This window comes from Crinia signifera, chromosome 6 (assembly GCF_055691185.1).
Source record: "Crinia signifera chromosome 6, ASM5569118v1, whole genome shotgun sequence".
NCBI lineage: Eukaryota > Metazoa > Chordata > Amphibia > Anura > Myobatrachidae > Crinia > Crinia signifera.
This window is the reverse complement of record NC_139222.1, coordinates 106,282,113-106,297,412: the sequence shown is the minus strand read 5'-3', so window position 1 is coordinate 106,297,412 and position 15,300 is coordinate 106,282,113. Positions and strand designations below refer to the sequence as shown.

Sequence of the window (15,300 nt, the reverse complement as noted above, 5' to 3'; positions counted from 1 at the left end):
ATTCTAACACTGAAGGATTGCTGTGCTGCAGGCTTGTATTTTCTACCGACAGTGGCACAGTGACAGTCTAATTATTTCCATTACTCTTTATACGAGGAACAGAAGGGAGGGAACCAACTAAATTTGAACCATACAGTATAAAAATACAACTTTTTAGCACAGATCTTTTTCCACAGTACAGCACACATGAATATTAATGCCCATTTAGCCAATGTGTAGAGATCCCCATCCTTGCATCAGGCCCCTTAGGCACAGAGCCAGTCTTTGCTATTAGCTGCGCCTGCACCATCTTTTAGAAAATATCACCGAAAGCTGGCAGAATGCATAGGGGGAAACACTGCATGACACACAGTAGGCTCTGTGGCCCCATATGAACCGATCACTCTGCATCTATTATACATAAACCAGTGGCGGAGCTTATTATAAGACAACTACGAGAGAGAGAGAGAGGTACTAAGCTTGAAAAGTGATAAAAAGGAGAGTAATAAACCACCAGCCAATCAGCTCCTACCAGTCATATCACAGGATGTGTTTGAAAAATGTCAGGTAGGAGCTGATTGGTTAGAGGTTTATCACTTTCCATTTGATCACTTTTCAAAGTTTAATACATCTCGCCCAGAGAGAGAGAGAGAGAGAGAGAGATATCTATATAGATCTATCTATCTATATATATATATATATATAGCAGCAGACGGGTGGGTGGCACTCCCAGAAATAAACGACTCAGGAGCCAAAAACAGTTAACAACGTTTCAAATGTATTATGACATTTTTCACCCTGATGAAAAATGTCATAATACATTTAAAACGTTGGTAACCGTTTTTGGCTCCTGAGTCGTTTATTTCTGGGAGTGCCACCCACCCGTCTGCTGCTATATTGGAGTTTGTTGTTCGTTCCTGGGAAGGCACCCAGCTTTTTTTGTCTTCAGCGGAGTGCCGGCCCACCCCCCTCTTGTTTATATATATATATATATATATATATATGTATATATGCTGCGACCAGGGTCTTAGGGCCTTATTCTAGTTCACTGTTTCTGCCAAAATCCTTCTTAGATGGACAAAACCATGTGCACTGCAGGGGGGAAGATGTAAAATGTGCAGAGAGAATTAGATTTGGGTGAGTTATTTTGTTTCTGTGCAGGGTAAATACTGGCTGCTTTATTTGTACACTGCAATATAGATCTCACTTTGAAGTAAAACCCCACCCAAATCTAATTCTCTCTGCACTAGTAACATCTGCCCCACCTGCAGTGCACATGGTTTTGTCCATCTAAGAAGGATTTTGTCAGAAAGAGTGAACTAGAATAAGGCCCTTAGTTTGCATGACTGTACAGATTATCAGGGTCTAAAAGGGTTTGGCGTCTGTAAATGTAAGCCTATCATCAAATGAGGTGCTGATTGGGCAGATCAGGGTGTTTGATGATGGTAAGTGTGCATCTGCTTACTATATAATTATACATCTTTATTAATATAGCACAAACATACTAGGCAGCACTTTACAGGCTAATTTCTTAATAAGCTTAAAATCCAGATTCTCCAGTTTACTAAACATATACACACTATCTCTAACCGGCATATCATTAGACAGCTGGAGATAACTGGCAATGACGTAAGAAACCACCAAACACACTGTGAGAACATACAAACCCCAAACATATATTGTTCTTGTTACATGCCAAATATAAAATCCAGGGCTTCAGCACTGGGAATAAGCAATGTAATGTACTATACATCTATATGTATTATAATCTGGAGTATCACAGAATGCAATATACAGTATCCAAAGAAAGGCTGTAATGTGACTGAAATGACATGGTAATAGCTTAGAATTATTGACTGCTTCCTTATATTTATACAGTTATGCAATTTATGTATATAAGCTAATATTTTACAGATTTCACCTGTCATTTAATAGTTCTAAACATATATTGATAGATTCACTGGGAATAAAGATTTCTTAATTATATGACTGAATAAAGGTTTTTAACATGTGGCTATTTACTGGGATTGTGTATGAGTTACTATGCAGCATTCTGACTTCTTTTAAAGTTACATAAAGGGGCCGATTCAACCCTGTTTTTGATGTTGGGGGGTCTGTGCATGCGCAAACCCCCTGTGCGAACGGCTTCGGCGAGTATCACACTCACTGAGGCCCACCCCCGGGAGGGCCGCGGGCGGTAGCAGGGGAAGGACTAGGCTTATGGGCGCCCCCATAAAAATGCTGGGTTTTCCCCCAGTAATGCAGGCATGTCGATGCCTGCGTGGGGCTGGGAGGCTGACGTCACATGACATCATCCCCCCGCGCCCCAAATTTGGACTGCAGCGGCCATATGAAAAGTAAGTATTGACTTACTTTTCAGACCGAAGGCTGCAGAAATCATTTGATGGTCAGGGACCATCGAATGAATTCTCCCCCAGGAGGCCACATGCGAGGGATTGCATTCGCGTACACATCCCCTTGTATGCCAGCAAGGGGAATCGCGTGGCGGGGGGGTGGGCGTTCGGTGGGGTGGTGCCTACCTGTTCACTCTGCTGCGAACATGTCTGAATCCGGCACAATATGTGTAATCTTTAGATTTATAGACACGGTAATAAGGTAAGGCCTGTATCACACAAGCCGGGATTGACCAGCACGGCGAACTCCCGGGCGGCTTTTTGCCGTGCCGGAATGATTAATGAATACTCAGCATATAGAGCCCTTTTACGCGGCCCGGCAGCCATGTAGCAGCTGTATCTATCCACTAAGCAATCCCGGCACGGCATAAAGCAGTCCGGAAGTTTGCCACGCCGGACAATCCCAGCGAATGTGAAATAGGCCTATGTCTTATAGGATTCTAGTTTTGTGGAGTAGTATTTTCTAATCATCCAGAATTATGTAGGGTACACACCAGGACGACCCGCTCACGATGCACATCGTGAGCGGGTCGTCAGTGGCTCGTCCGACCCGCTCACGGTGACGCGGGGGGGCACGACCCGCTCACGATGTGCACCGTGAGCGGGTCCGATCCGATGGCGACCCGCACCCGGCTGTATGGTCGTCATTGAGATCCTACCTGCAGCAGGTAGGATCTCAATAACGACCGACCCGCGGGACCGCGCATCGGATCGGTATCGGTCCACACCAGGACAGAAAAGGGCCCAATCAGCACACAATCTACATCCAATTGGTCGGAATTGGATCTAGATTGAGGGGATCGGGCCCTAGTCGTCCTGGTGTGTAACCAGCATCATTCACAATGATAACCTTATGATGAGCGACTTTACATATGTATCTTAGTATTTAAAGGTAATAGAAGAAACTTTATCAAAACATAAGGTGCCCATACACGTTGAGATATGGGGCTGTGAGTTTTGTACTTTATAATGTGTGGTGTGATTTTGGCACTTGCAGGGGGATGCAATGCGATGCAATCCCCCAACATGTGCAGGTGCGATGCAATTCGATGCGATCCGATTGTAGTAATATTTTTTAAAGTTGATAGCTACTAATGGACATCGCTTCGCATGTACTCCTGTACTGATGCGATGCAATGAAGCACAAAATGTACTGCATGCAGATACTTTTTTGTGCTTTACAATATTGTACCTGCGGGGACGCGCATCGCATCCCCGCAGGTACACGTCGCGTTTTTCGCACATGAGATGCGTTTTGTACCTTAAAAGTACAAAACGCATGCGATAATCGGAACGTGTATGGGCACCTTTAGAACAAGATAAAGTACCAACCAATGAGCTTCCAACTGTCAATTTACAGACTGGGTTTAAAAAATGAGTCAGAAGCTGAATGTTTAGTGCATTATCTCTGTCCAGCCTTTGATAGGTCTCCTTAATCAGTGTAATATTTCAGTGGTTTTCCCTGGCCTCTATTGTGCTTGACGGTTGGTATGTTATCTAAATGGAGAACAGTCTGATAAAACTTACAGCAATCTGAATATTAGACAACAGCAGTGGTGTATAAAATCGCAGCATTCCAGTCATGTATTCTCACCTCAGCTGCTTCTTTTTCAAACTTCTCTATTGTTCTCTTGTCTATACCGCCACACTTGTAAATAAGGTGGCCAGTGGTGGTGGATTTGCCAGAATCCACATGGCCAATGACCACAATATTGATGTGGGTCTTCTCCTTCCCCATCCTCTTGGGGGTGATGCTCAATAGCAGGTGAGGATTTCTATGGAAAAGCAAACAGTTAAGACACATCTACAGTATATTGCTCCTGCAGTCATATCATATGGTAAATTGGTGTTTATTAAAAATGAAACATGCATACAGTGGAGGCTGCCATTTAGTGCATCCAGTATTTAGGAGAATGCAGCCTACCCGAACTAACACCTCATACCTAGTGATGTGATTATGCCTTAATGAGCTTTATGCCTTTGTATTTCCATGGATAGCGCTTTAGCCATCAAATGGCCTTAAATTAACACCTTTATCCAATGAAAATTGTCTTATTTACAGCAAAAAGGGAGGGGCGGCTCTATTTTTTTTTAGCACGACTGTGTTCTACTTACAATGAAATAAAAAAATGGAATTGTATATAATACTGTAAGTTACAGTAAGTAAACAGCTAACACATGTTAGGTCATTGAGATAAATTCGCTCCTATCATGGATCAACTTGTTTATATTAATTCTGCACAGTGGTTGATATAAGGAATGCATCAGGGAATGTCTTATTTCAACCATGTCACATCATGACTAGCTACTATGCCACCATTGTCCCATCTGGTATATCTGAATATTACTCTTCAGTGCCCCTCACCCACATACTACACAAGGGCAACAAATAGGTGGTAGCAAGAAGTGGTAGACATATTAGCAGACTGGATCCTCGGGGACAATAAACTGACGTATCAGAGGTTGAATAAACAAGGATGGGGGGGGGGGGGGGGGGGGCAGATTTGTATTAAAATCTGCTTTCCTATGACTAATGCCTTTATTATTATGCTGACTAACCAATACATTTTCTTACATACAGTAAGCAAGGATATGTTGTTCTCATATTTACCTGATGTGCATCATACAAACAGTCAGATTGCTGTGTTCATTTAGTTTCTGGCAATCTGCCCATCAGCATTTCTGTATGGCAACAGTCTATCAGTTACACATTGCTCTGCCTCCTGTGTTTAGCTAATAACATTGTGATGAAGATCCAGTGTTGTTACTGTACAGTATGTGTCACTATTCTGCACAAGTCACTGTAACCTGATGTACAGTATGTACTAGTAGCGAATGGAGTTTCAGCTGAAGAAGCACATGCATTACTGTGTGATCATTCAATAAATATTATATAACTGCTAGTATACACAGCATCGTCTCCTTATAGTCCTGATTTAGTGTGTATCTCTGTCCTGATTCTGTGTATAGCTGTCTATCTTACATAGACACCGAACTGCTGTCTATCCCGGACATTATATCTTCATTGATGACTTGTCCTGACCTGTATATGTTCATTGATGAGTCACACACCTACAGTAACTCTATGTCCTGCACACACTGAACAGCATTATACAGCTGTCCTGTATATATACATACTATACCATGCGTACACATATACTCTACATGTTGCATAGACCAGCCTGCTGTGTACATGGATATCTGTGTGTGCTGCCCTCCCTTTCCTCCTCATCCTCTCCTCCTCTCCTCCAGCCCCTGATGGATTTTACACTACGCCACAGCTAGAATTCTCCCATCCTCGCAGAATGGAGCTGTCCCGGGTCCCCGATGCAGGTACACAACTATCCCAGGCGCCCTCTCCATCCATCCTGCATCCGGGGATTAGGGCTCGCACAGAGTGAAACAGCCCGCCAGTGAGCACTGCAGGGCACCAGCCCTGTGCATGGGGCAGGAGGGTGATGCACAGCTGAGTAACTGGCAAGAGGGGGCAAAGTGAGCAGCCAGCAAGGTATCAGACACGGGCTAGCAAACAGAGGGGGCTTTAGGAAGTTATTTTGGGCTAGCAGTGAGAAGGGAGGGGGGGCTTATGTGGGGGGCAGGCAGAGGCTGGTGCTGCAGGGTAATAAGAGTGGGCAACATGGCAGAACCCAAGGGGAGTGGGAGGTGATAGTAGTGGGGGGCAGCGGGAGGGGAGCTCTTACCTGTGGCTGAGCTCTCAGACAGCAGGGGCTGCCGGCTCCCGATCAGCCAGTTTTATTTCTCCGGGAGGTGGTCCACCTATTGACGGCCCCAGCGCAATGCAGTCACCCCTGCAGCACAGCAATGCGGTACCGGAGCTAGGAGGGTGGGAGGGAGGAGGAGGAGAGAGAGAGAGACGGGGGCAGTGAGAGGAGGAAGGAGTAAGTGGTGCTCAGTAGAGGAGGGAGGGAGAGAGAGAGAGAGATGGTATAAAGGAGGGAGAGAGAAGGATGACATAATCGGGGCAGAAGGAGGTGGGGGCTACACAGTCAGAAGCATCATTTTAGGGAGCAAAAGGGATCACAGAGAGACATGCAGTGTGGAGACAGCTCGGAGAGAGGCTGCTGCAGCAGTGACTGCTGGACCGACGACCAGAGACGGTTATCTGCTGGACTGAATGTTCCATTTGCAGTAATGCTTCAGTATACAGTTAATATTTTAGTTTTTAAAAGGAAGCATACAAAAGCAGTCCCTCCTTTTCTCTGTCATGTAAATGGTGCATACTATACTGTACACTGTATTGTGCTATGAATATGACGTCAGCAGCCATTCACCTGCAGGATAAACTTGTTATACTGTGTGCAGGAGGATGGATGGCGAGAGAATGCCCTGTAATGTAAAGTACAGTCAGGCGGGGATACGGTGACGTCATACACCGGGCATCTTGCAACAGTATATAAAGTGAACTGTGGCAGGGGACATGCGCACAGTGTTTATTCCCGGAATGCCCCCTGGCATATACAATATACCAATAAAAAGCTCAGCTCTGTGAACTTTGCAATTGCATAAAAATCAGAATCAGACTGTGTCACATTTAAAGTAAACTGATTGTCCACATACAGTGGTGGGTGATCTACAGTAGAGAAATAATTTGCCACATAATCTATACAAAATAGCCAACACTTTTTTAGGGTGCTGTATTCTTTTGAAGCTTTAGGGGGGCTTTAATGGGGATATAATCACCAATGATCACCAAGCAATATGCCCTTGTACTGGGACAATGTATCAGTGAGCGCCCTCAGGAACATGGGCTCTAAAAGAAGTCCCTGGTATGTGTGCAATGTGGAGGGGGAGACTGCTGCACATGCGCAGTCCTGCCGACGTCACATGCCTGGCAGTCATTTTTGGGGTGAGTTCTGGGAGCTGCATATGCAATGTGTAGCCTATAGGGTCCCACAGGCTACCATCATCTTCAGATGGCTGTAGCTGTGGGAGTCAATCTACGGAATGCTTTGCAGGAGGAATCAGAGATGTCTGCTGTGATACCTAATATTTTTTAATAATAATAACCTGTATAATTTAACAATGTTAAGCACCATATACACTAGAGGATATTGTAAAATATATGACTCAGAAAGGGCCTTCTGAGTGATGTCTTTTAAAATATTGTCTTAGTGTGTACACTCAATATCGTTCATTATGCACGCTCCCCCTTATTATTAAGGCCCCTTCCGTATTCTGACCATGTGGGTCGATTTTGTCAATTTAGCCAACGACACACATATTCAGCGGGTCACTGAACAATATCGTTTATCAATGTCGTTCACTGTGTACATTGGATTCGGGCCGCCCGCGGCCAATAGCATTAATGATATCGGCCGCAGCCAGGATCGTCTAGTGTGTCTTGGGCTTATTTAGATGTTAAAGCATTTTTCTCTCCAATTATAGGCATTACGATCCTGTTACAAAAAAAGGTCCATACGTCTGTTCTGTATATGAAGTACCAGTATTCTCAACCTAAACAGTATTTCTGTGTCACATATGCTTACACCGGAGATAAGAGTTGTGTAAAGTGTTAGTAATGAAAGCAAATGTCATATTTTAAACATTAAATAAAAACGCCAAACACATCTGTTGCTTACCTTTTGAATATGTAGTGGAGAACCTCTTCCCTGCAATAGTCCACATAGAAATGACAACTAAGATATTCAAATAGACTTGTCCCAATTTAGATGCTACAGAAATGAATTAAATGGTGCTCTGGTGGCTTACAGACTATATCTAGGTAGACAGTCAATAAGTCGACACCAATAGGTTGTCAATATGTCCACAAGCACTAGGTCTAAAAAATTGCTAAAAGGTCCACAAGCACTAGGATTATTGACACAAGGAACACATGAAAAGGTCAACATAAGTTTGGTCAACACATGAAAAGGTCGACATAAGTTTTTCACCAAGTGCAGCAAGCTATTTGATGGTAGGCATTAGACTAATTTGGGGTCCACATACTCAAGTGTCAACATGTGCATCCAAACAAAAACCTAAAAAACCTCATGTTTACCTATGTATCAACCTTTGCTTGTGTTGACCTTTTGTCAAAGTCGACATAGTGCATGCCAGCCTTTTAACAGTGTCAACCTAGTGCATGCATAGAGCCTTTAAAGTCATTTCTGATTGGCTGTTTGCAGGTAGACAGTCAGTAGGTCAACAGAGACAAAAGGCTGACATGCACTAGGTCGACTTTGACTAAAGGTTGACCTGCATTAGTTCAACATATTCAAAAGGTTGACATGGTCAAAATGTCAACATAGGCAAAATGTCAACATGAAAATGTTTGACAAATGAGAAGGTCGACGTGTTTTTTTCACAACTTTTAAAATGAGGAGGGAATTTCATATTTTACCATCCACATTGACTAAAATTGGGAATGTGGCCAATAAAGAGTGCCAAGCAAAGCCAGGCACCAGGACCGAGCATGGCGAGCCATGCAAGGGTAAGCATTACTCTAATTGGGGGTCAATGTTGACATTGATACTAAAATGTGAAAACTCATGTCGACCTGTTCACGTGTCAACCTTTTTCATGTGGACTTTTTGACAATGACCTTTTAATCATGTAGATATTTTGACCACGTCAACTTAGTGCATGTCAAATTTTTGTCTGCGTCAACATATTGCATATTGACCTATTGACTGTCTAACGAGACACTGTAGACCGTTTCATCCACACCCCTATGGGAATAGTTATTCATGAACAGCTGGATTATGTAATGTAGCACATAGTAATGAGAGCATGAATGAATGAAATACCTGATCTTCCAGCTAATCCCTTCCGATGTGTTGTGTGGCTATAATTGTATAGCGTTGTTATGCCTTAAAACAACAGGCATGTCCAAACTATGGCCCTCCAGCTGTTGTGAAACTACAAGTCCCATCATGCCTTGCCACAATTTACTATTAGGGAATACTAAAACTATGGCAAGGCATTATGGGACTTGTAGTTTCACAACAGCTGGAGGGCCATCGTTTGGACATGCCTGCCTTTAAACATCAGAATAACTTTATTGTGCTTATTTCAGAACCATGGACAGTAATTTTTTTGCTGCTGTCCGTGTACAAGGCTTTTGTTGTAGCTGTTACCTTATATTTACAAAATACATTTCTCATCTGTCTCTCACTGGGTATTCATGTTATGATGACCTGTTGGAAGCATTTAAGGAGATAATAAATAGCCCTATAATAATGCATACTTCCCCAAATATGGTTATTCAAGAGAATGACATTTCATTAATGAGATGAGGTGCTCTGCGCACTGGAGTATCAGTGGCTTATTATGATAGACAGACCTTTTTTCATTCGCATTCCTAGTACTTTAGACCTGTAATTTGCTGGGCCCCAACTATTGTGCCGACCATGTCAGGTTTTCCCCCCATCTTCCCCTTTTCCATCTCTCTCTCTCCTCCTTTTCCTATCTCCCCTATTTTTTCTGTGTTTCTTTGAGACACCTCTCCTCTTATTATCTCTTTTTCTCTGCCCCCTATTTCTCCATGTCACCCATTCCTTCTCCTTCCTTACTTCAGTCAGTGTTGCCGCTAATGTCTTCTGACTCCCCTTCTGCATTTGTAGCTGTAAAATTTGCAGATCCTGCCTTCCAGTGATTCTACTCTCGAGATTCCTCACCCCTCGAGGGGACATCACTGACCATTCTCTTGGGCTTGACAAGATGTGAGACCATTCAAGGAACACCTGCCTCTCTGTCTGAGGTGAGAAAGTAGGGCTGAAAGGCATGGAGCAAGGGATTAGAAGGGCTGAAAGGAGATATTGGAGATACAAATACAGCTTGTGGGAAGCTATCGGTAGAGAGATATGCATGTAGCATTCATGTTCTAGCCATAATGTCAAATTTATTCTAAGGTGTCTGCTATGTTCCAAAGGGTCTGAAGCCTAGTACCTTGCTATAATGTTCTAATATAAAATACAGATTGGTAGTAGCACATTCCTACAGTATTGGGCTCCTTAAGCACCACTGGACTACCTGCACACCAAGAAGAGCGTGCCATTGCAATTATGAAGGTCAAATATCTTTAGGATGTAGTGGGTCAAAAACCGATAAAGCCATAGTTATACAAAGTGTAAGCCATGAAAACAACATAGTACTTTTATTTTTTTCGGGATTACTGATGATCTGTGCATAATTTTTCAACTATATAGAGCAACATCTTTTAACTTAGTGTAACCCCTTTTTCACGCCTCAGTGTTAATATTAATAATAATAATGATAAGAAGAAGAAGAAGAAGAATTGTATTTATATAGGGAATGAAGGAAACGCTTGAGTAAACAGGAAAGTCTTGAGTCTGTTTTTGAAGCATTCTAGAGTGGGGGCCTCTCAAACTGTGCGGGGAAGTGAGTTCCATAAAGTCGGAGCTGCATGGCTAAAAGCTCGACCCCCAGATGAATTACGGGAGATCCTAGGTACTGCTAAAAGTCACCCAGTTGGGGTATGATGTCTGATATACACAGTGCCTCAACCCGAACCGTTGGAACCACCTCTAACGAAAGGTGCAGGGTAGACTCAGGAATACCCTCTGCTTTTCAGTTAAAATATACTATCAGAGAATGTAGTGCTTCTCCCACTGACTAGAGAATGTAGTGCTTTTCCCACTGACTAGAAAATGTAGTGCTTTTCCCACTGACTAGAGAATGTAGTTATTCTCCCACTGACTAGAGAATGTAGTGCTTCTCCCACTGACTAGAGAATGTAGTGCTTCTCCCACTGACTAGAGAATGTAGTGCTTTTCCCACTGACTAGAGAATGTAGTTATTCTCCCACTGACTAGAGAATGTAGTGCTTCTCCCACTGACTAGAGAATGTAGTGCTTCTCCCACTGACTAGAGAATGTAGTGCTTCTCCCACCGACTAGTTTACTTCTTATGTCAACAGGTGTTACCCTCCAGTGGTGCTGGTTTATCCCTGGGATATGATCTGGACCATTAGGTGGTCAAGGTAAGTACACTTAGCACACTCATGAATTTTTATTTTGTTTACCTATAGCCCATATAGGCCGCTTCTCACTTTACAGATAAACAAATGGTAAACAGTTTACATATACCTACCGTGTTTTGCTATAATAACTAGTACATAACCCCCCTCCCCCTTCCTTCTATTATATAGAAGATAGTTTTCCCAATGGTTACCTGCACCAATCACCTTAACCCAACCTCTTAGGGTAGTCTGGCTGGGTGGTATTAACAGCTGAGAGTGGTTCTCCTAAAATGGGTACTGCATTACCAAGGAAAGTCACTGTCTATATTATTCACTTTGATAGGGTGTTCTTAATACACCACCCAATTCAGCATACTGTACCTTAGACATGCAGTATACCATATACCCTTAACAATAGATCTATGCCTTATTATGCATTGAAGGTGCTTACATTTAAATACACTTACTTACACAGCTTTTCAGTACAATAACTTAAAACAGGTGAGAACTGGGCTCATATTCATTTGTGTCCTATAGTTGTCTCTTTAGTTCACTTGGCTCCCCAGTAGCTAGAAGCAATTGTTGGCAGTATATGGTTAAATGCATTTAACATAGATGAAAGTGTATTGAATCTTCTGTCTAGGGATAATCGCTAGCAGATTTAACTGTTCCTTTAAGCTGCATAGGACATGCCAGTGAGTAGGCTATGTGTTGTATTCCTACGCTGAAGTCTGCTCCTGACTTATGAATAAATATATATACAGTATATACTCAAAACTGAATAAAAATTGAATTGAATTTGATCACGATGGGCGCTCTCATTTAGTGTAAATCAAACAGTAAAATAGACTGTGCATGCAGATCTGTACCAAATGGTCCATATCTAATGCGTTTTGAGTAACATTCGATTTGATCCCGATTTAATCCCAATTGAATCAGGCTCGAATCGCAAGCAAAATCGCCCTGTGTGTACACACCATTAGTTACTGTGTGGCTCACAATTCACCACTGGTCATGTTAACAGCATATTAACCCATTATAATTGGGTTAGTATATATATATTCCCGTATGATCATGATGCACCTGTGATTGAAGTCCTTTACTGTACCACGAAATTGATTATAAACGATTTCATAACTTGTATATTTTTTTAAACTGTTTTATCGTAAAGAATAAATACTTTGTATTTTTATAAATTGTGGACTGGTGAAACCACTTCTTGAGCGCACCTCTACATCTTCTTTCCCTAATATATATATTAAAATACACTGTAGTACCACTTTACATTAGTTTTTCAGAAATAATAATAAATAATAAATAATAGAGTGTACCTTATTACAGAAATGCAGTAGCTGGTAGCTTTCTTAAGACTTTCTGGTAGCTTTCTTAAGACTTCCATTACGAATTCTGGTCATTCTCTTCTGCTTCTGACATATATCACAGATTCATTACTCATGCAGATAATTCTAGTGTTGGTTTTGGGAGCAGCAGTACAGGTTGAGTATTCCTTATCCAAAATGCTCGGGACTAGGAGAATTTTGGATAACCGATTATTTCGTATTTCGGAACATTTTAATATTCCGAACCACTGGTCTAAAGCAATTCCAGTGCAGTACAGTGCAAGACACCGTTGTTTTTTTTCGCAAATACAGAGATACATGACATACTGTACAGGGGGAAATTTAATAGGATGAGATATTCAGAAAGTGAGAGATTTGTTAAGAAATCTCCAGATTGGCTGGTTGTTTATCACTCTACATTTTATCACTTTCTGAAGTTTAAAACATGTGTCCCTCTGTGTCCAAATTCTCAGTGATCAAACTTGGTGCTGCGCAATGTAACTCTAACGCATGCACAGTACAATACAAAAATCACTGAAATCTGCAAACATTGGCACTGCATCCACCTCTGAATCAATATGCATTTATCCCCAAATGATGCCTATTTGGAGTAAAGATTGGTTTGTTTACAGTATAGACACCTGCGCTTCTCCTGTTTACAAGTTTTGTATTAACTCATTTGCTGCCTCTAAAAATAATGACAGACATTCCTTTGTCTGCATAGGGGTTTAAAATTGTTCGCAGTGGTATTCCTTGGCAATAGAAATCTTTTTTCATGACTTATGCCGTACAGTATGGATTTATGGAACATTAAAATGTCAACATTACAATCAAAGCACAGTTAACGAATATAAAAAAAACATTATGGAACATTTCCGAAAGGGAGAGAAATCAGTCGATGGCCTGCGATAATTGAATCATTTATCTCCCCCACTAGGGCCGCATGTGAGGAGATGTGTTCGTGTACATCGCCTCACATGTTACCAAGGGGATTTGGAGGCGGGGGGCAGGCAGGCGTTCAGCCGGGCAGCCATATCTCACTAGTAGATGCAAAACAGAAAAGTCTGATAGGGCGCTCCCACTTGAGATGTGAAGGACTTCAATATCGGTAGATCTTGTAGAGATATGATACCTCAAAAAGAGAAGAACAGACAGATCGCAACATTCATAGTGTATATTTGGTCAAAACATATTCTCCGTACCGCAAATGAACCTTTCCTTAGGCCACAAGATATTTAGTATAATGTCGTCTGATAAAAGTACGATTCCCTTTCTCCTCCACTTGTATACCTCGGTTTAAAATTCAATATTTGCACATAGCATAAAACTATAACAATTTATTAAAAAAACAATAGTACACACAATCAAATTGGCATAGTACCGTGTCTGGCCTTATCATCAAGGCTATTTGTGTCGCTTAGTGGACAATCAGAGGAATAATTTCTCAGTGGGATCACGGGTCTCCACTGAAAAAAGTCCGTCCCGAATAGCCTCAGATGGTGTGATAACAAGTCCAGTACAACAGCCTCTATGTCCTTTAAAAACAAACACCTAGTGGAGACACCATCTGAGGCTATTCGGGACGGACTTTTTTCAGTGTGTCCTTCACATCTCAAGTGGGAGCGCCCTATCAGACTTTTCTGTTTTGCATCTACTCTTTCTGGATAGTTTGTTGACTATCCTTTATGATAAGGCTGCACCCTTTGTTTAGAGCGCAGATTGTACCATTTTACTTTGTTAATATCTCACTAGTAGATGGCTGCCTTTACTAAGGTGCAGGTGGTTTTTAGAACTGGGTATGTTGCCTATGTCAACCAATCAGATTCTGCCTATCATTTATCTATTGCCATGAGATAATATCTATCTATCTATCTATCTATCTATCTATCTATCTATCTATCTATCTATATATTGTGATAACTAGAATATCATCTTCAGTTCTACAAACCTGCAACTAAGTCAATTTAACCCAAAATGTATAGAATGAAAACTACAGTCACCTGCACTAGCTTGGCCTGAACTTCCCCCAACCCCACAGCCCGGGCTTGCAGCTCCCCCGACAGCACAGAATTCCCCTGCATGGGGAGTGCACACAGCCGCCCGTGGGCACAGCGGAGCAGCTCACCCTAGCCAGTGCCTCACAAACCACTGTCCTCATCGCATACCATTGCCCTATAGAGGAGGGGATCCTAGGGTAGTGATCATTAGAAAGAAAACTGTGTAGTTTCACGCGCCAGCTCTACGCTACGCTATGTTTGAATTCTGGCAGCTGTATGCCCAACGGCTGCCTTACTCCTCTAAGTTACGTTATCAGCGTAGCGGCGGCAGCAGTGCTACGCTAAGATTGTTTGAAGCTACTTTATCAGCGTAGTCCAACAGCTGCCTCACTGCTGTAGTAAATTTGAAGCTACGTTATCAGCGTAGCTCATAGGCTGCCTTACTTGTGTAATTTCATGGCGGCAGCTTGAACTGCGTAGTGACTCCGCGGCAGCCCAGCGCTGACAGGTTATTGTGGCACTTGTAGTTCCACAGAGAAATAGACAGCCCGGCACACCGATAACAAAGGGGGCGTCTAAAATAAACACCCCAGCAAACCGCTAACAAAGGGGGGCGTCTGAAGGGTGCG

General features: G+C 42.4%; 1 protein-coding gene and 2 long non-coding RNA genes across 4 annotated transcripts in view; 1 reads left to right on the top strand and 2 right to left on the bottom strand.

Moving 5' to 3' along the window:
- The window catches only part of EEF1A2 (eukaryotic translation elongation factor 1 alpha 2), a 49,958-nt gene extending 43,646 nt beyond the window's left edge, over positions 1 to 6,312 (bottom strand). The window contains exons 1-2 of one of the 2 annotated variants that reach the window (XM_083146752.1): positions 6,095 to 6,312; positions 3,988 to 4,168 (exon numbers count right to left, since the gene is read on the bottom strand). In XM_083146752.1, the coding sequence (XP_083002878.1) occupies positions 3,988 to 4,131 (144 nt within the window). In that variant the 5' untranslated portion in view covers positions 4,132 to 4,168; positions 6,095 to 6,312. Of the gene's footprint in view, positions 1 to 3,987; positions 4,169 to 5,004; positions 5,250 to 6,094 lie in introns of those variants that run through there. The other variant, XM_083146751.1, reaches the window with a different exon arrangement.
- Positions 5,573 to 14,999, top strand: LOC146007949 (uncharacterized). Its single transcript, XR_014444429.1, has 3 exons — positions 5,573 to 5,726; positions 9,977 to 10,113; positions 11,293 to 14,999. It is a non-coding gene; the product is annotated as an uncharacterized LOC146007949 (long non-coding RNA).
- Positions 7,434 to 15,300, bottom strand: part of LOC146007950 (uncharacterized) — a 44,534-nt gene continuing 36,667 nt past the window's right edge. Inside the window, exons 2-3 of the long non-coding RNA XR_014444430.1 lie at positions 9,926 to 10,127; positions 7,434 to 8,023 (exon numbers count right to left, since the gene is read on the bottom strand). This is a non-coding gene — a long non-coding RNA (uncharacterized LOC146007950). The remainder of the gene's footprint in view (positions 8,024 to 9,925; positions 10,128 to 15,300) is intronic.